At 38.3% G+C, this 20,309-nt stretch overlaps 2 protein-coding genes across 9 annotated transcripts in view; both read left to right on the top strand.

Moving 5' to 3' along the window:
- ARNT (aryl hydrocarbon receptor nuclear translocator) overlaps positions 1-1,078 on the top strand; it is a 77,510-nt gene extending 76,432 nt beyond the window's left edge. For all 7 annotated transcript variants that reach the window (XM_081307015.1, XM_081307012.1, XM_081307014.1 and 4 more), the window contains one exon: positions 269-1,078. In XM_081307015.1, the coding sequence (XP_081163141.1) occupies positions 269-358 (90 nt within the window). In that variant the 3' untranslated portion in view covers positions 359-1,078. The remainder of the gene's footprint in view (positions 1-268) is intronic.
- A 2,400-nt stretch (positions 1,079-3,478) lies between these two features.
- On the top strand, positions 3,479-19,272 carry CTSK (cathepsin K). Of its 2 annotated transcripts, XM_081307040.1 has the most exons (8): positions 3,715-3,733; positions 5,185-5,305; positions 5,802-5,924; positions 6,010-6,165; positions 7,179-7,397; positions 17,235-17,400; positions 17,643-17,748; positions 18,616-19,272. In XM_081307040.1, exons 2-8 carry the CDS (start codon positions 5,186-5,188, stop codon positions 18,713-18,715), a joined length of 990 nt encoding a protein of 329 aa, XP_081163166.1. In that variant the 5' UTR covers positions 3,715-3,733; position 5,185; the 3' UTR covers positions 18,716-19,272. The 2 variants fall into 2 exon arrangements, with proteins under 2 accessions (XP_081163167.1, XP_081163166.1); XM_081307041.1 differs by lacking the exon at positions 17,643-17,748 and having other exon boundaries at positions 3,479-3,733.
- The last annotated feature ends 1,037 nt before the right edge of the window (positions 19,273-20,309 follow it).

The following is a 20,309-nucleotide window of genomic DNA, read 5'->3' as shown; positions in this document are numbered from 1 at the left end:
TATGAAATGTGGTAAGCATATTTTTCTCCTCTTGAAAATATTGAAGACTAGAAAAAGGAAAATGTGCAAGTGTAGGGGTAGACAGAGCCTGGACTAGGGAAAAAAGTCTGTAATCTAAAGGAACCAGTTGCTGAGAATAAGGAAGGCTGAAAGCTTAGCACAGCAGAGACCTTTTGGGGTCAGGGATAGAGTACAGAGGAATATTAGAAGGCAGCTCAGTGAATGTAAGGGTATGTAACCCAATCTTAATTTTTTTTTCTCTCCTTAGGAGATGCTGTCCATGCTGGGAGACCAAAGCAACAATTACAACAATGAAGAATTTCCTGATCTAACTATGTTTCCCTCCTTTTCAGAATAGAACTATTGGGGTGAGGATAAGGGGTGGGGGAGAAAAATCACTGTTTGTTTTTTAAAAGCAAAACTTTTGTAAACAGAATAAAAGTTCCTCCCCCTTCCCTTCCCTCACCCCTAAGGGATACCCCTTTCCCTTCTGGGATTTCCTTGCCCTCCCCTTCTCTTGCCTCTCTGAGGTAACAGTTATAGAAGAAATGAAATGAATCCCCAAGGCTTTTATGACCCTTTGAAAATTTGAGGCTAGGCAAGGTTAGAATGCCTTTTATTATGTCTCTTGACCAGAAGTTAAACAACAATGATTGTGCTAGGGTTAAGGTGCAGGTTAGAACCTGATGTCCATTACTTGCCTTGGATACACTGTGGCTTTTTTGGAAAGAAATTCGAGGAGAGGAGAAATGTCCTCATATTTGAGGACATGAAACATGGTAGGTATATGTGGGGCTTTGGGAAGTGAACATAGGCCCTTTCTGCTACCTGTGAGCAATTCCTCTGGAAAGAAACGTGAGATTGAGTGAGTGTTTATGTATGTATATGTGTCTCAGTGTGTGTATATATGTGGTGCACACGTTTCTGTATTTCTTTCTCCCTATTAGGGAGTTATGCAAAATTTGTCAGATTTTTATCTTTGTGCTCTTCAATGAGTTCTAAGAAGATAAATCTTCCAGGTATTTTCACTTAGTATTGCAGCCAAAGAGTGTTTAAATAAATGTCTTTGCTGCACTTATATCTGTGCTCAGCTAATATGCAACTATAGGCAAAGTCTTCTGTTAATATGGTTGGTCTCTCAAACGTGTTCAGTGATAAAGCTGGATTACTCCCGCTTTTGGTGCTCTCACCTTATCTGGAAGATCGGCAGACATTACTGAAATAGGCTGACAAACGCTTCCAGAAACCCCAGACTTGGCCATACAGATAATGCTGCATTTTTCTGTCAGAATCACACGTTATGTGTGTTCTATAGAGCTTATTTTCTGCATGGAAACTCAACTTCTTGGATTAGTCCCAGTGAAAATCCTCACTGTTGGAATGAAAACCAAATACAAAGTCCTATTGTAAAGTAGCCTCTTCCATGTCATCCTCAAAATATTCCATATAATAAGAAACAAATTTAGGTTCCTTCTGGGCCTATAGTTCTTTCCTCTCTGCTCCCTTTCCAATCTTGAGATTGGATTTTGCTTTAGAATGCAAGTATGATAACTCCATGTGTTAGGTGGGGCCTAGACTCCTATCCCAGCAGGATTAGTTGGTCATTATAGCCATATAAAAATAGGCTACTACTCTCACTCTTTGCCTTCCTCAGGTAAGTTATATATATTAGCCTTTTTTGTTTTTTAATTGGCTTCAGTTGTTATCTAAGTGTAAGACGGAAATAAGAAGTGAAGACATATTAAGTGTATTCATAGAGGACTGAGGATCAAAGGTGGCCTTAGAGAGGCTGAGGGAATGTCATTTCCTGGGTTTCTCTCCCTTTTGTCTTCAGTCTGGTGCCAGATGATGGGATGGAAAGGAGACAGTTTATTTTTTTATTCTATGTGCACACATACAGTATACATATATATTTATATCACAATTTACAAAACCAAAAAGTTGAGTTTCCAATGGAATCCTTGTTTTTTAATAATCGACTGTTTTTAAATGTGATCAGGACTATAATATTGTACAGTTATTATAGGACCTTGGGGGAAGGGGAGGGCAGGGAGAAGATGCTCTGGGGGTTTTGTTTCTGCTTTTCCTTCAGGGTTTTATTTTTGATTGTTTTTTTTTCCCCCTTGTTGGCCATTTCTGTATTGCTGGCATCTGTGCTAAGCCTTACAGTGGCAAAAATGACGACATGTAGCAAATATTTTAAAACAAAATATTTTTTCCTTTTGTAAAAATTTCTTGTGTTGTGTGATCTTGATTGCGGCTTTATTATTCCTTTCCGGTCAGAAACCAACAGACACCCACAACTAAAGGGAGCCACTGTTTGAGCTTCAAACACACAAGCATAAAGCACAGTGTGAGTCTTTAATTTCAGGAATCAGAAATCATAGGGTCCTGATCACTCAGCACCCCTCCTCCTCACTTGCCCTCCTGATCTTGACACATTTTGAGTAAAATTTATCAGAGACATTCTGACCACATTGGGTGGGGGTGGAGTTGCCCAAGCCTGTGGGGGAAAGGGGAAGAGTTAGGACTTGAAACCATTAGGGCACATATATGGATGCCTTTTCCAGTATGTCTTTGGGGGGAAAAAAAAAAGTGAGGAATTGGGAAATCTAAACTGTTCAAGTCTGGGCCTGGTTTTTCCCTAGGACCATGTGGTTCATTAGCCACTCTTAAAATCCAGAGGCACAATAAGCCTGAATTCTTAAGAGTAAGTGCGTGGAATCCAGCTAACAACTGAATCTGAATCCCATGAATTATCCTTTCTATTCCAGTGACCCTCTTTCCCCACATCTGTTTATGGAAGAAAATGGATCTTGGGGGTGTGGTTTGGTAACTGAATTAGACTCTTATGATCTGTCACATGCCTGGATTTGGGGGAAGCATTTGGAGAAGCTCATGTGACTGGATTGGGGATTTTAATAATTGAGACATGCTCATCAGACATCCACCATCTGAGAGTTTTAGCAATAGAGTCACATGTGAGTCCATCAGTCCGTTGATTCAAGTGTTATAAATAACTAGGAGTATTGTTTCTGCTGCCTTTTAGAACCAGTTTCATCTAACTTTCTGGGCAGATCCTCCCTCTGCAAAATCACATTAGTCTAGGAAAGCTATTCCCACCTGGAAAACATGATGCCTTTTAATCAACAATGTCATAAAATACAATTTTGAAGCTTATGTCTCTCCTTATGTTATTTATTTCTAGTCTTTTGTGTTTCTTCCATCATCCCAGAGGTTAGGATCAGACACAAATTTGAAAATAGGTTTCACGGTTAGGATTTTAGGGAGGTGGGTCATAACAAGGGTAGGGAACGATGCAATCCCTCGATATTAAAGGATTTTAAAGAAAGGTGAGGGAAGATAAGGGATATACATCCATTTCCCCAGCAAAGGAAAAGGTAAGCCCCTTTACTAGAGTCATGTGTACTGATGTCTTTTCTCTGCCTCCAGAGAGTCGTGTGAAACTCAACACCTACCTAGCAGCTCTCCACCCTAGCACACTACACTGCACACAGAAATGTGCAAATCTGCTTCCTCCTTCCTTCCACCCTAACCCCCCTTTTCTCAACATTTCTATTCCCGCCTCCTTTCCTCATCCAAATTTTCCAGCCAACCACTATAGCTGACTTCCGCAATCCTGATGAAATAAATCTAGCACTCCTAGTCTTCCACCCACATTAGCGACACTTCCTGTCTGAAAGGAGCCCAGACAGCAGATTCCCAGCAGCAGGTAAAATTTTTGACTTTCTAGATTTTTTTAGCTTATCATTTCTGCCACTTCTTTATTTTGAGAGTATTACGGATGTAGTGAGTTGGGGATGAAAGTAAACTGTATAAGCTCTGCATATTGAAAACATGCCCTTCTTAGTTCTCCTTGATAAATAAAATCTGTCTGGAAGTCTTTAGGATTCCTTGTATGATTCGTATATATGCATACATGATTGTTATTAAAAGAAAAAAAATAGGGAATCCTTTACCCATTCTTCAAAAGTAGCTTCTAGAGTGTTTTTGTTTTGCCCAAAAGGGCTAATTGACTACAGAGAATGAGGAGGAGTGGTACCAGTAATTGGGTATTTCTGCTCTGAGATATCCCCAAACCTTTTAACACTCTAGCTATTAAATGCTCTGCTAGAAATTTAACACGGGTTTGTAAAGATTACATAAAAACGGACTATACATTTAGTTCATGCAAGTCTTAGAATTCCTAGAGACTGCAAACTGTTCTTAAAACTGAAAGATCTGCAATTAAGCCAGTTCAAGAAAGGAGTGAAACTTTACTTCTGAAATGCTGTGGATTTAATCATCTTTGAAAATGCTTCTCCATCCTGCACTCTAACTTTGATTCTGATCCTTTTGCACTGTGAGGTAGTCACAGAGATTTTTCACTGTTGGAAAAAGAAAAGAAAACCTACCCACGAACATCTGGTTAAAATTAGGGCAGTTTCCGGTCTATGGAGGGAGGGGGTATGAACAAGGAAGAAGAAATGCATAAGGAGAGTGAGGAGACAGTAAACATCTCATTGTTAAATAAGGAAATGCTATCAACTTTTCCCTTGTCCCCTCCTGATGAGATCTGGAAAACTCAGAATTGAGGCAAGAAAGTAATGAATGCCTTGAAAAAATGGTTAGGAAGCAAAATGTAGCTGGAAGTCTCTCCTATGTGTATTCTCCAACCCATTCTCACTTTGCGCTTAATTTGTCCATCTTCAAACTTGTAGAGGACAATGAAGAAAACAAATGCTGAACCCACTCGTCCAATTTCCACTCCATTTCTGATTGTACAAGTGTGCATGTGAATGTTGGTTGAATCTCCCTATGTCAGAATACTTAGAACTTACATACCAGCACCTGATGGAAACCTAGCCTCTTCTTGTCATTGTTTTATCATATAAAGATCACTCTCAGTTCCTTGCTGACCTCCCTTATAGAGCCAAGTTTCCCTGTGCCACATGGTTCCGAGGAAGGGGTTCTATCTTTGGGTTCATGAATCCCCTAGGATTGTTGTGTGTGCATGCATTTTTCTGGTGAGAGAAACGATTAGGGCCTCAAAGGAGTCATCTATGACTTCTAGAAGGTTAAGCCACCTAGTGGAAATATGGCTCTAGCTATTTTCCACACTCCAAGCCAGGCTGTGAACTTATGCCAAATGGAAGTGTCTCCCCTAATTATTCCCTTCCCCAGGATGTGGGGGCTCAAGCTTCTGCTGTTACCCATGGTGAGCTTTGCTCTGTATCCTGAGGAGATACTGGACACCCAATGGGAGCTATGGAAGAAGACCTACAGGAAACAGTATAATGGCAAGGTGCCTGGGAACCCAAAGGGAGCATGGCAGGAGAACTGGAACCTGAGATTTCCTGTCTTAGCTTCCAGACTCCCTTCTTCAATCTAGTACTTTACTCCAACCAAGCAAACCTGTCCCCTAACTCTTAACATGTGATTCTCATTTTGGTGCCTCAACTCACAATCTATCAAGACCTATCCTTCCTAGCTTTATAGCTGCCTGGCTTCAATTCCCTGTACCACAAGAAAAGAAATGTGACTGTCTTATATTTGTCTTTTGGGAAGACTTGTCAGATTAATGCTATTAATCTGAGTAATATTTCTATAGATTTCTCCATAGCTTTACATTGTACTATTTGATTTGCTCCCATCTTACTGTTTGCATGCTCTTAATAATTCATAATTAGTTCCCCCAACTACATTGTAAACCCCTTGTGATTGTAAGTTGCATCTTTTCACAATATCACCTATATAAATTTGCATACAGTCTATGCAGGTACTGACTATGCTCTGTTTAGGTGGATGAAATCTCTCGGCGTTTAATTTGGGAAAAAAACCTAAAGTATATTTCCATCCATAATCTTGAGGCCTCTCTTGGTGTCCATACATATGAATTGGCCATGAACCACTTGGGGGATATGGTGAGTTGAGTCTCAGCTCTTGGCCTACCTGCCATTTTTGCCTTAGTTACCTGCTAAAGCTTGGCTTCTTTCTTCTTTGTCTCAGACCAGTGAAGAAGTGGTTCAGAAGATGACTGGATTCAAAGTACCCCCATTTCATTCTCAAAGTAATGACACCCTTTACATCCCAGACTGGGAAGGCAGAGCCCCAGACTCCATTGACTATCGAAAGAAAGGTTATGTCACTCCTGTGAAAAATCAGGTACTCTTCTTTTGGGGTATGTGTAAGTAATCTGGCATGATCTGTTCCTTTTTCTCCTGCTTTGTTGTCAAGATAGGAGGACACGATGAAGAGGGGACAAAGAATTAAGGTATATCTCATACTAAGAGAACGTAGCCTGTTTTTTAACTCATTACCTATTTTTGAATATTTAGGTTGCTTCTGAGGCTTATTATAAATAGTGTTGCAATAAACACTCTCATGCGTGTATTTTTGTGCACATGTTAGAAATCGTTATACAAAATAAATCCTAAAATTGTAATTGCTAGGTCACAGTTTTTGGAATCCTTTCCAAAAATGTTTTTACAATTTTATATTCTTATCAGCATGAAAATGTCAGCTTTCCCATAACCTTAACAGAGGATTGTTATCAATAAGATAACACTTGACTTAACACTCATTTACATATACCACCCCCTTGGATCCCATCATAGTGCTGGGCGATAGATTCAAGATGGATAAGACACAAGCTGTGTCCTCAAGAAATTCTCCATTTTAGAAAGAGCAGGAAAGAAGAAAAACTACAACCTAGCAGAAAAAATACTAATAATAACTAGCATTTTTTGAGAGATTACTATGAGTAAGAAACTTCTAAATTATTATATGAGTTAAATCTATTAATCCCAAAACACTTCCATTAAGTATGCTATTATGCACATTTTCCAGATGAAACTGAAGCAATATAGATTTAGTAATTTACCCAAGGTCACATAATTAGTGAGTGCAAAGCTAGGGTTAGAACCCAGGAGACCTACCTCCAAAGCCAGTATGCTATTGTCTCTGTTCTATGGCAGCTAATCATACTGTTATCATAACATCAATAGCAATAGAATAATGCAACAAATGTTAAATGAAGGAGAATAGATAGACCTCACAACAATGGCAATGTTTGTGTCAGAACTTATGAAATGCATGAAATTTCATCAGGCAGGTAGATAGAAGATATAGAATGTGTGACCAGGAATGACTCATAAGTTGCTCTATATGCCCCTCAGGGTCAGTGTGGTTCCTGTTGGGCTTTTAGCTCTGTGGGTGCCCTGGAGGGTCAACTCAAGAAGAAAACTGGCAGACTCTTAAATCTGAGTCCCCAGAATCTGGTGGATTGTGTGTCTGAGAATGATGGCTGTGGAGGGGGTTACATGACCAATGCCTTCCAATACGTGCAGAAGAACCACGGTATTGACTCTGAAGATGCCTACCCATATGTGGGACAGGTGAGACTGCTTGGTACAGTTATACAGCTCTGTAAGGGTTCCTTTTTCCCCTAACATTATTATTATTATTTTTTTTAAATTGGAAACAACTCCAGAAATCTTGTTTTCTTTTGTACTATTCTGCTTTCTTAACTTCTTTTGTCACTTTGGCCCCAGTGTGGAATACCTAAAAAAAACTTAAATATAGCATAAAATATATAATAGTATATAATGATTATATAATAATTTAAGTATAATATAATTGTGTTATAATATAGTGCCTATATTATAATGTTAATATAATAATATAGAAACTCTAGATTATTATTTCTAACCTATTTTAATGCACCTGTGTCAATTTTGTTGAAATATTCACAGAATTGAAAGATTGCAACTTAATGAGTTAAAGGGATGGTTTCCCACAGAAGGCCAAGAAGATTCCCACAAGATGGGAGAACTTTGGGAGCTTAAGATACCATAGCTATAAAAAGAGGATGTTATTCCATAGAACTCTAAGCGAGTCTCTATAACCCTCTGATAAAATCTGCATTCCTACAAATAAACTCACAAACCCACCATGCTATTTTTATGATCATGTGGTTTTAGTTTATATGATCTCAGTGGGGTTTTAAGAAAATTATGTAAGTTAACATGCTAACATATAAAATGAGACAACAAATCAAGTTGCATTATATTTATTTTAGAGATAAAGAATTAGCTCATTTCCTCCTACATGATTCTTTAGTAATAGGAAGGAGATCTTTCTTGCCTAAAAAGGAGGCAATCTGAGGTTTTTTTAAATATTCCTGGGGCTGATAGATAACATAATAAGGGCTTTTGCCATGGAGACTTTGCAAAAAAGATAGCAAGTTTGAACGATGAAAATGATAACTATTATGTGTTAAGCTGTATCCCTAGTACATTTTCTTTTGATCTGCATAAGAGCTCTGTAAGATAGACTTGTTCTCACTTTAACGGTGAGGAATTTAATATTTAAGGAGATGAACCTACTCAAATTCATACCACTAGAATGTAGTAAAGACAAGCTTTATCAGCCAGGTCTTTTATCTGATGTAAATTTTCCTAGATAAGTCTTCCATGCACATGTATAAGAATTTTGTACTGGATAAAGTACTTTGGAACAGAATTGTCTGGGCCTCAGGGTGTGTATATATTTAACTTTATTACATAATGTCAATTATTTTCACAGTACTAAATATTGAGCCCAGAGGTGCTTTACCACTGAACTACACATCCATCCCTTTTTATTTTTTATTTTGAGACAGGGTCTTGCTAAATTGCTGAGGGTGGTGTTGAATTTACAATTCTCCTGCCTGGGATTACAGTCACATACCACCAAGACCAGCTCATAATATCAAATTATTTATCAAAGTATTTGAAAAATGTATACTGTCAAAGAAAGTATTTAAATTGGATTGTGTTTTATCTTTGCTAGTGATTTTTTAAAATTTTAATTTACTTTATATTATTATTATTGTTTGGTATTGGGGCTTAAACCCAATACCAAATAATACCCACTGAGCCACATCCCCAGACCTTTTTTGTATTTGTTTAGAAACAAGGTCTCACTGAGTTGCCTAGGGCCTCACTAAGTTGCTGAGGCTGGCTTTGACCTCATGATCCCCCTGCCTCAGCCTGCTGAGCCACTGGGATTACAGATGTGCATCACCATGCCCAGCTGTTACTGATTTTTATGAACTTCAACAAGATATTTAGATACTGATTCTGTATGTGTTGTAAGTCAAGGTTTGTCTTTTTATTATTTTTATGATGTCTTTCAATCTAGGAAAGTTAATTTTTATGTAGTAAAATTATTAATTATTTCTTTGCAATTTATGTCTCTAAAAAACCTAATGTACCGAGTTTTTTTATTCATATATTGTCATTTGAAATATTTACTGCAATAAAGTGCTCATTTAATATAAATGACTATAGAAACCCATTTTCATGGATCTTCAACAATCTACTTTAATACATCCTCATGAAAATGGCCACATCAAAACAGTGCTTAATTTTGTTGATTTTATTCCATAATCATTCTATGTTATGATTTTTCAGTTGTCAGACATAGAAGGCAAAAAAAAAAATGGAAGTGTACCTGGAAAAGAAAGTCTAAGCAGGGCACAGTGGTGCACACCTGTAATCCTACTCTCTGGGAGGTGGAGGCAGGAGGATTTCAAGTTTGAGGTCAGCCAGGGCAACTTAGTGAGACCCTGTCTCAAAATAAAATTTCCAAAAGGGCTGGGGATGTACCTCAGCATTAGCATGCTTGCCTAGCATGTGTGAGGTCTTAGGTTCAATCCCTAGTATGCCAAATAAATAAATAAATAAATAAATAATGATAATAATAAAATAAAAAGTCTTTAATCCATATATAATTAACAGAACTGATAGTTCTCATCCAAGTCCATATATGAACTTGGACAAAGGCAAAGCATACTAAAGTTACCATAATAGATTAGCTTTTTAATTCTGACTACATCATATCATTTAGTGAGATAACCTGAGCTTGGTCTTAACTTTTTGTTCTCATATGCTATTAAAAAAGAGAAAGGAGTGAAGGAAGGAGGAAAGAAGAAAGGAAAGAAATTCCAATGATTTATGCAGAAAACAAACTTGTTTTTATGATTTTCTGCATCTTTATAATTCACAGCTAATTTAAAGTTATATGTCACAATATTAGAAACAAATAAATACTACCAGAACTAATAGTTCATCCACTGAAAACTTGCATCATTTACATTATATTAATCTGATTGTTAAGAAATGGTTTAATGAATGGCTTGGAGACTCTACCACGCAGCCTGCGCAGTGGTTTCATTAATGAGGTTCTAGGCATAAAGTTAGTTAGAAGAGATCGAAATAAAACACACAGACAGTACCTTATTTATATTGCTAGGTCCGAGACGGCTCACCTCTCTGGTTCCCACCTTTAGCTGCCCAGCAGGGCAGCGAGGATTACTCAGGGCTAGCAGGAGAGAGAGAGAGAGTGAACACGCCAGGGAGTAGCTTTTTATTGGGGAACAAGAGATTCAGGGGAGAATTCCATCCAATGAAGGTTGAGGGGGGGCTGCACTCCAAGGTCAGGGTCAGTGATTGGGTCCCCGGGGTCAGTGGTCAGGCACACCCCCACACGGATGGGCTCTCTCATCAGGAAAGGGTCGGGAAAGCTTCGACACAGCCAAAGCACCTCAGGCCCTTAACGGGAGTCACCCAATCACATGTTAGAATGGCTTCCCACATATTCCCCCTTTCTTAACAATGAGGCAGCAGTTCACTCTCTGGAGTTCCTGGATTCTTGATTGGAAGAATCGCCATCCTATGGTTACAATACAAAAGAGAATTAACAGCAAAGAGAATAATCCAATAATGTACCAAGTGGAGTGTTTAAGAATATTTCCAGGGTTGAATCCATTCAACTCCTTCAATATTTGGTTAGCCAAAGAAGAAGGATCTGAAAAATCAGCTCTGTTATTTTGAATGTCTTGGATATGGTGATGAAGTTCCAGAATATCCAAACTATTATTACTATTTTGCCAAATACCTAATAAATGGTTTTTAACCTTCTCCCAATCCCAGAGAGAAGCATTGTACTTGGTAGCTGTAACACATACATACTTATAATTAGCATGGCATTTAAGCCTTTCCTTAAATTTTAAGGCTGAAAGTTCATTACCTATGTTTACAACAGTCGCCTCTAAGGCGTTTAATTTAGTCTCAATCCTTTCATCAATATTTACTTGATTACGCAGAGCCTTGGAAGTATTTTGAGCTAAATTATTAAGGAATTTTGCATGCTGAATATTCTGAGACAATGTCAGAGATGCAGAGACAGTTGAGGCAATAAAAGAGACCAGTGCTAAAACACCAACAATTATGACTCCAATAGCACACTTAGGTCTTGTTAACTGGGCATGAATTTGCTGCAAGACTTGTAAACCAGCATCAGTATACCATGGCTCTGAAATATTAGCAGGTAATAAAACAAAAGAGGGCTGATGAAGTATTAGCACTCCTTTTCCTCTATTATACCTAGTAATACAATTGGTTAGGTTGCACTTATTACAAGTAACAGCATATCTGTCATCTATCCATCTAACTTTTACATTTCCAATAATTAAAACATAAGGAGATTGGACACAAGCTCTTAAGCCATAGCAAGATCCTTCTTTACAGTTCTTGCCGACAAATTTTGGTAAAGGTTTATCTGTAAAATGTAAATATTCTGAGGCAGCAATTAAACGCCAAATATCTCTTTGAACACCTCCTTCACTATAAGTCAAAATATTACTAACAAATCCTGCAGGTGTCATAGCAGAATTTCTTCACAATTGTCTCTTATCAATTTTTGGAGACCAGTCTAAAATATACCCACTATCTTTAGACACCTTATGTTGTACAGGAAAGGTATTTACACAATCCATCCACTTAGGAAAGGTGCCAATCTCAATTATAGAACTATTTGGACAGTGGGGTATTGGTGGAGGTTTTGCAGAAATGACTGGCTTGTTATGGGAAGGTCCCATCTTAATTACTGATCTAGTATTAGGTTTTAAGTCCCCATAAATAGAATTATTTGTCAGTCTAGGCCTACCAATCGCTGTCTTTTCTTCGAATGATACTTTCAGACAGCCAGCATGTTTATCATGTGACCAACACAAAGGTAATTGGGCACTGTAGCCAGAATAATTAAATCTAGTCACATGATTGGGAGTAATATGAGTATCTGTAAATCCTCCCATCATGAATGAGTCATTAGTAAATACTGGAATAGATTCTCCAGTCCACACAGCTGGGTGTACCAGGGGTGGATCTGGGAAATATGTCCAATAAGTGTCTACTTGATTCCCTTTTACCTGACAGCCCAGTAGGGCAATTACTGTTGTTACCATCAAGACTGGGGTCCTGTTCTTTCCTAGGCGTCGAAGTATTCGGGAAGCCTGGGTTGTTAGCTTCTTCACATCTTTCCACGAAATCAGCTTTTCGGCTGGTTCAATCTGGTCTTTCTTCATCTTTTTCTGATATCTCCTCCTTCTGGGTAGTGGCTCCTCCGGGTCGATCCTCAGTCGCTTGAGTCTGGGTTCTATCTCCTCCATGTCTGATAGCACGTTCAGGCACCCAAATAGGACGGAAAGCACCTTCTGGGAAGATACAGGCATGACCCTTTCCCCACATTATTACCGGGTCTGGGCCCTTCCACTGACCAGTCTGTAAATCTTTCCACAGAACTCTGCCTAAGGGGCCTGTTACTGAGGGAGACATTTGCCTCTCAGCAGCAGTGTGACCTTCTGTGTCACAGTTTAAAAAATTTAAAACAAATAAGGCATGATTAAGGCTATTTTGGGGAGTCACTATCCTATTCCCCCCTTTTAATTTTTGTAATTGAAGCTTAATAGATAAATGAGCTCGTTCCACAATGGCTTGACCTTGGGGGTTATAAGGAATTCCTGTTTTATGATTAATTTTAAACTCTTGGCAAAATTGTTGAAAAGAAGAGCTTACATAAGCTGGAGCATTATCTGTTTTAATCTGCATAGGGCACCCTAAAACGGAAAAAGCTGCTAAGCAATGAGAAATTACATGTTGAGTATTTTCCTTAGTACGTGCTGTTGCAAAAATAAATCTAGAATAAGTGTCCACTATGACATGCACATAACATTGCTTACCAAATTGAGGAATATGAGTTACATCCATTTGCCATATTTGATTTGGTTTTAATCCACGGGGATTTACCCCTGATGGCAGAGATGGAGTGTGAATAACACACTTAGGGCATTGGCTTACAATCTGACGAGCTTGTTCTCTGGTAATATTAAATTTTTTATGTAAGCTAGAAGCATTTTGATGATGTAAGGAATGGGAAGCTAGTGCACAGTCATACGAAGACATCTGTTGACAAAAAGCTACTAACTTATCAATTTTGTCATTACCTAAAACTAGAGGTCCAGGAAGATTACTATGGGCACGTATGTGTCCTATGAAACATGGGTACTTTCGCATTAGCACTGTCTTTTGTAAATTATGAAATAATTTAAATAACTCCTGTGATGAAGTAAACCCAATAACTGAGGTTTCAATATTTTTGGTAACTCCAACTGCATATAAGCTGTCAGAATAGATATTAATAGGCTCATTTGAAAAATAATCTAAGGCACAAATCAGAGCTTGAAGCTCTGCTCTTTGGGCAGAAGTATAAGAAGTTTGTATTACCTCTGTGTGAACACGGCTGAAGAAACCTGCCTTACCGGAGTTGGAACCATCTGTGAACACCGATAAAGCTTCCTCTATTGGATAAGAACGTACAATTTTTGGAAAAATAAGTGACGTTAATGATGCAAATTGTACAATCTTATCACGAGGATAATGGCTATCTATCTGTCCAGGAAAATCTGCAAAGGCTATCTGCCATGAGCTAGAAGTTTGAAAAAGCCAATTAGTATGTTGAACAGAAAATGGAATAATTATAATATCAGGCTCAGATCCAATTAATTATAAAATCCTAGTTCTACCTTTAATTACTAATTGAGCTATAGAATCATGAAAAGGAATTAATGTTTTTTGAGGGGAGTGGGCTAAATAAATCCACTCAATAACTCCTAATCTTTGCCATATGGCTCCTGTTGGGGTATGCTCAGTTGGAAATATTAATAAATACATTATTTCTTTAGGATCTATTTTAGTAAGCTGTGCATTTTTAATCGCAATTTCTACTTTCCTTAGAGTTGTTTTGGCCTCCAGGGTTAGCTGACGTGGAGAGGTTGGAGAAGGATTTCCTTGTAATATCTGAAATAAAGGACTTAACTCAGAAGTAGTTAGTTTTAAGGATGGTCTTAGCCAGTTAATCTCTCTTAAAAGCCTTGAAAATCACACAGCCAAAGCGCCTCAGGCCCTTAATGGGAGTCACCCAATCACAGGTTAGAATGGCTTCCCACAGGAGACTCTAAATAATTTAAATGAAAATTATAAAATACTTCAAACTCTATTTTGGAATGAAAGGAAAATTTGACTTCTAATTTCTGTTTTCCTTCACCCTCAAATAATTTCTTCATAATTTTACAGCAATGTGGAATAAAGTTGGTCTTTTTATCAGTTAAAATGAAGACTTAACCAGACAATTTGTGTGAAGACACAAATTCCATTTTTTCATTGTCTGACTTTTGCTTGGACTTTACAGTTTCTAAAAGCAGTTATTGTCCAAAACCAAAGTAATTTTTCTTCTCAAATGAGCTTGTGAATGAATGGAGGAGAGATTAAAAAAAAAATTAAAGAAGTGATCTGATGGGTAGCAGCCATATAAGACTTTTTTTTTCTGAGAAAAAGAAAAATGAAGGTTTATTGCTTTGCCGGCAAAGGAGAAACACAGGGAGCTCCTGTCCCAAAGGCTGTGATTTTGCCCACCAGGAGAAGCAGGGGTTCCAAAGAAGTGATTCAAAGGCTTCACCCCACGTTCTCAGTCAGAGTTGTAATTCACTTGATAATTTGGGAGAAGGTCATTTCTGAGATCTTCTGGTACCATCCCCAAAGTCTGAATTTCTTTGTTCCTGTGGTGAGTTATCAGGGACAGATAACTCATGTCTAAAATGGGGAAGGAAGGTAATCCTATTTCCCTAAGGGACGAATGGGGAGAGATTAGGGAAGAGCAGGGAGGGAGGAAGAGAAAGAAATATGTCCATTTTTTTTTAAAAGTTGCAGTGGCAGAGCAGCAAGGGCTGTATATAAAACATGAAGTAGACCACTGTTTCATGTGTATCTATTTTCCTAAATAAACCTGTCTAATGCCTTTAAAAAGAAAGAGGGAAGCTCAGTTGGTAGAGTACTTGCCTAGCATGTGTGAGGCACCTGGGTTCAATTCTCAGCACTGCATATAAGTAAATAAAATAAAGGTCCATTGGCAACTAAAAAAAAAATTTTTAAAAGAAAAAGAAATCCCATGTGAAGGAAAAGCAAGGAATGGGAGCTGGGTAAGCGAGAAATGAAAGATGGAGACCAAGCAGAGATACACAGGAGAGTAGATTTGTCAGAGCTGACAAATAAAGGCCATCTCTCTATATGAGAGAGAGGCCCAGAGAAGAATATTTTAAAGGACAATAACAAAGCTATTCCAGTCACAATGCAGATTTTTCTGACTTTAGTGCATCATCACCTGATGTCTTTTGGAGTCTGTGTCAAAATATTCTGTTTTACTTATATATAAATCTGTGTTGTTTTTTTTTGTTTGTCTTTTGTTTTTTGTTTTTGTGATGCTGGGGATTGAGCCGAAGGCCTCATGAATGCTAGGCAAACTCTCTATCAGAGTTACATTCCTAGCCTAATATGTGCAATTTTGACACCAGGAAGCATCATGGATTTGGATCACATGGGAGAGAACAAAGGGCTCTCAATAAATCATTAAGGCAGTAGACCACAGTAATCTTAGAATATCATATCAAATGCTCCCATTACTGTTAATATTTAGATAATACATTCTTTTTATAGATATAACTTAAGATTTTGTTTTTGTTTTTTTTTTTTTAAGAGAGAGAGAGAGAGAGAAGAGAGGGAGAATTTTTTTAATATTTATTTTTTAGTTCTCTGCAGACACAACATCTTTGTTTGTATGTGGTGCTGAGGATCGAACCCGGGCCGCACGCATGCCAGGCGAGCGCGCTACCGCTTGAGCCACATCCCCAGCCCATAACTTAAGATTTTGAAGGAATAGTTTGTAGGAAGATATGTTGCCATTAAACTCCATAATTGTGGCTTGACAATAAAACATATTGCTGGGCTGGGGTTGTCGCTCAGTGGTAGAGCACTTGCCTAGCATGTGTGAGACACTGGGTTTGAGTCTCAGCACTGCATATAAATAAATAAATAAATAAATAAAAATAAAGGCCCATTGACAATTAAAAAAACATTCCTAATTAGATTTGCAAAATATGGTGTTGGGAGGTCATAAACTAAATTGCTGCTGTTAATCTATTTTAGTACTGTGTTATATACTTTTTAAATATCTGTACAAAGGTCCAGCCAAAATTCTGCTTCACACTAGGTTCCCTGATACAGATTCAGAGGTCCCAGATCCTCCTTCTAACTGAGCTTTGGCCTTGGCCTTTTCCCCACAGAGCATCTGGTACCTCTTGTACTCTGAGGCTCACACATACAACACAGCCAGAAGATGATTTGTGCTTTATAAAAAATAAATCTTGGGGCTAGGGATGTGGCTCAAGCAGTAGCGCGCTCGCCTGGCATGCGTGCGGCCCGGGTTCGATCCTCAGCACCACATACAAACAAAGATGTTGTGTCCGCCGATAACTAAAAAATAAATATTAAAAAAAAATTCTTTAAAAAAAATTAAAAAAAATAAATCTTATTTCGAGCTGGGCATGGTAGGTGCACACCTGTAATTCCAGATACTCAAGAGACTAAGCAGGAGGATCTCAAGTTCAAGGCCAGCCAGGGCAACATAGTGAGACCCTGCCTCAAACTCAAAAGAACTGGGGATGTAGCTCAGTGCTAGAGTGTCCCTGGGTTCAATCCCCATATCTCCAAATTATCATCATTATCTTATTTCAGAAATCTTTTCATACCCTGGTATAATAAAAACAGACTCTCTTTCTTAAGTTCTAGGGTTTTTCCTTATGTCTTTAAACTCCCCAGAGTTGATATTTATGAGTGGCAGAAGGTAGCAATCCAGGTTTCATAGGTTTCTAAAATGGTAAAGAGGAACAGACCTAGAGATTCTAGTCTGCTGCCCTTCTTAGTTCATTGACATTACTCAGAACACTGGTTAAGTTTCTCACTCCCCAACTCATTCCCTAATGCTTGGTCCTAGTCCTATTACAAACTGTTTCTTTCCAGGAGGAAAACTGTATGTACAACCCAACAGGCAAGGCAGCTAAATGCAAAGGGTACAGAGAGATCCCTGCAGGGAATGAGAAAGCTCTAAAGAGAGCAGTGGCCCGAGTGGGACCTATTTCTGTGGCCATTGATGCAAGCCTGACCTCCTTCCAATTTTACAGCAAAGGTAAGAAACAGTGCCTATAGAACATTCTCTTTTATGATGGGCTTGGTGACTTCTTAAAGGATCCTGAACATTTTCAATACTTAAGTTTTCATATCCACAGTCTACTAGAGAAAAACTGACAGCTGTCACAATGTAAAGCCATCTCTGTTGTAAACCTTCTTGACTGGGACAGAATCCTAGAATGAGATCCTACTGGGCAACTCTTGGATTGCAGAGTCTCATCTTGGCAGTTTGTTTCCTAGGTGTGTATTATGATGAAAGCTGCAATAGTGATAATCTGAACCATGCAGTTTTGGCAGTGGGATACGGGATCCAGAAGGGAAAGAAGCACTGGATAATTAAAAACAGGTAATGATGGGGACACTATCTCTATCATTAAATCACCCTTATGATACTCAAACTAATCTCCAGCTTCTGGATATTTTTTGATTTCTCCCAAACCAATAGAAAATTATCTCAGGTTCTTTAGTTCTACCTTCTCAGAGATTCTTAATTCTGAAGCTAACATTGAGACAGTAGTGCTAAAATATATGTTGATTACCTGCTCCATATGCAAGATGCTTAGTCCCATGCACAAATGAGTAAATGTCTGCCTTCAGTGACATTTACTCACAACTGAAAAAGAAAGACTGACTTAACTAACCATGACATAAAGCAGCACAAATAACCAGCTCCTTTCCTCAGTAATCTCGTCTGCTCTTGTAGTTTCATCCATCTTATCTTTGGAATTTACTCCCAGTTCAAGATCACTGGCCTCAGTCTTTCTTGTCTCAGTAAATCTAACTCAACTTTCAGTTGATAATTCAACCTGATTTCCAACTACCTTTCCAGACCTATCTCCCACTACACTCTGTCAGGCACTTTGTTTTTCAGTCACTTGATCCTAACACATTTCTTGTCTCTATTATTAATTTCACACCTCCACTGGCAACCCATTCCCACAGGTCCAAATTCTACCCAGCTTTTCAGCACAGGCTCAAATGCCACTTCTTACATCAAACTCTCTTCATCCTCTTGATCAGAAGTAATCTAGTCTACCTTTGGGATGGATAACATTATCGCTCCACTTCTTACTTTAAACTTATCTTTAAAGGTAAAAACCATCTTACTCATTTTTATTTTTGTACGTTGTCAAGTACCTAGTACAATATAGTAAGTGCCTTAAAGAATAACTAAACTGATGGTAATAAGTATTTTTCTTGATTGATCTTACAGCTGGGGAGAGAACTGGGGAAACAAAGGCTACATTCTCATGGCTCGGAATAAGAACAACGCCTGTGGTATTGCCAACCTGGCCAGCTTCCCCAAGATGTGATTCCCACCATACAATCTCATCCTGTTCTTCCATTCCTTCTATGATGGTGCAATATAATGATGTACTTTGGAAGGGAGTAGGTGGACTGTTCTTGAAGCAGATGTGGTGACCCTGAGATTGTCTGTTTAATTATTCTACTCAGTGACAACCCTACTACTTTCTTTCTCTATACGCAAGGCCATTTTATTTGGGCCACAGGAGGAATTTCCTTGGAGGAATGTACATAGGCTGAGATGTGATCACAGCCTGCCTTGACTATGTTGTCTAGAGCTGATGCTGTACTGATAGAGGCTGGTGATCTTTGGGTAGGCTAGATTCTCATTCACTGGGACTAGTTAGCTTTAACCACCATAGGGGACTAAGGTGATCTGACTTCTCAGTTCCCAAGTTCTTTTATATCCTCAAGGTAGAAATTTCTGTGTTTTCCACTCCAGTTCACAAGTCTTTGGTATAAGTTTACATGATATAAAAAGTGTGTTTTCTTTTTCCTTCCTTGTATTTTTGGAATAAAGTATTTATCTCTTGCCTACAATTTAATAAACAGCATTTAGAACACATTCATTTTGTGATGGGTACTGTACTAGGTGCTAGAGACAAAAATATGACCAAAATATGTTCCCAAAATATGTATTCACAGTCTGATTGGAAAAACTATCACATAATTCATTCCAATTCATTTCTTTGTTCATTCCTTTAGCCAGTTTATTGAGTAGTTACTCCATACCAAGAACTGTACTAAATTTCTGGGATTAAATGGACCTGAGGAGAGCTGAGATTGTGGCTCAGCGGTAGAATGCTCAACTAGCATGTGCGAGGCCCTGGGTTTGCTCCTCAGCACCACATAAAAATAAATAAATAAGTAAAGTTATTGTGTCCAACTACTTCTAAAAAAATAAATATTAAAAAAAAATGGACCTGAGGAGATCTCAATATTTAATACTACCTGTGGGACAACCAGATTAAGTGAAACAGTGAAACCCATACCTGAGTCTTGAAAAATGTCTTGAGTCTTTCTGAGATTTGGTACCCTAAACTTTTGCTGTCAACAAAAGAGGGAATCGAAATTCCTTTTTAAATTTTTTTTTCCAGTACTGGGGATTGAATTCAGGGACACTTTACCACTGAGCGACAGTCTTAGTCCTTCCTTTTTATTTTCAGACAGAGTCTCATTAAGTTGCTGAGGCTAGCCTCAAACCTGCTTCAGCCTCCTGAGTCACTAGGATTATAGATGTGTGCCACTGCTCCCAACTGGAAATTGAAATTCCTTACTAATAGTTCCAATCAGTGTTAATTCTAGAAGACTATATCAGCACAACTTGTTCTGCCATTTTTCACAAAATGTTTAATCAAGCATCTGTTATTACCACTAAAATGAGTTTACATTTTCCTGGCCCCATGGCTCATACCTAGAATCCCAGCTACTTGGGAGGCTGAGGCAAGAAATCTCATTTCAAGGCCAGTCTGGGCAACTTAAATAGACTGTCACAAAATAAAAAGAAATGGATATGTGGCTCAGTGGTAGATCACCCATGGTATGATTGTGTTCTAAATGCTGTCTATTAAATTGAGGGCAAGATATAAATACTTTATTCCA

Source organism: Spermophilus citellus (assembly GCF_964194105.1).
Source record: "Spermophilus citellus genome assembly, chromosome: 9".
NCBI classification, from domain to species: Eukaryota; Metazoa; Chordata; class Mammalia; order Rodentia; family Sciuridae; genus Spermophilus; species Spermophilus citellus.
This window is presented reverse-complemented; position numbering and strand designations above follow the sequence as displayed.

Excerpts from the sequence above, each read along its gene's own strand:
- CTSK (XM_081307041.1), top strand. The coding sequence starts at position 5,186 with ATGTGGGGGCTCAAGCTTCTGCTGTTACCCATGGTGAGCTTTGCTCTG. Across the intron at positions 5,306-5,801 it reads GGAAACAGTATAATGGCAAG|GTGGATGAAATCTCTCGGCG; the intron begins GTGCCTGGGAAC and ends TGCTCTGTTTAG. Across the intron at positions 5,925-6,009 it reads TGAACCACTTGGGGGATATG|ACCAGTGAAGAAGTGGTTCA; the intron begins GTGAGTTGAGTC and ends TCTTTGTCTCAG.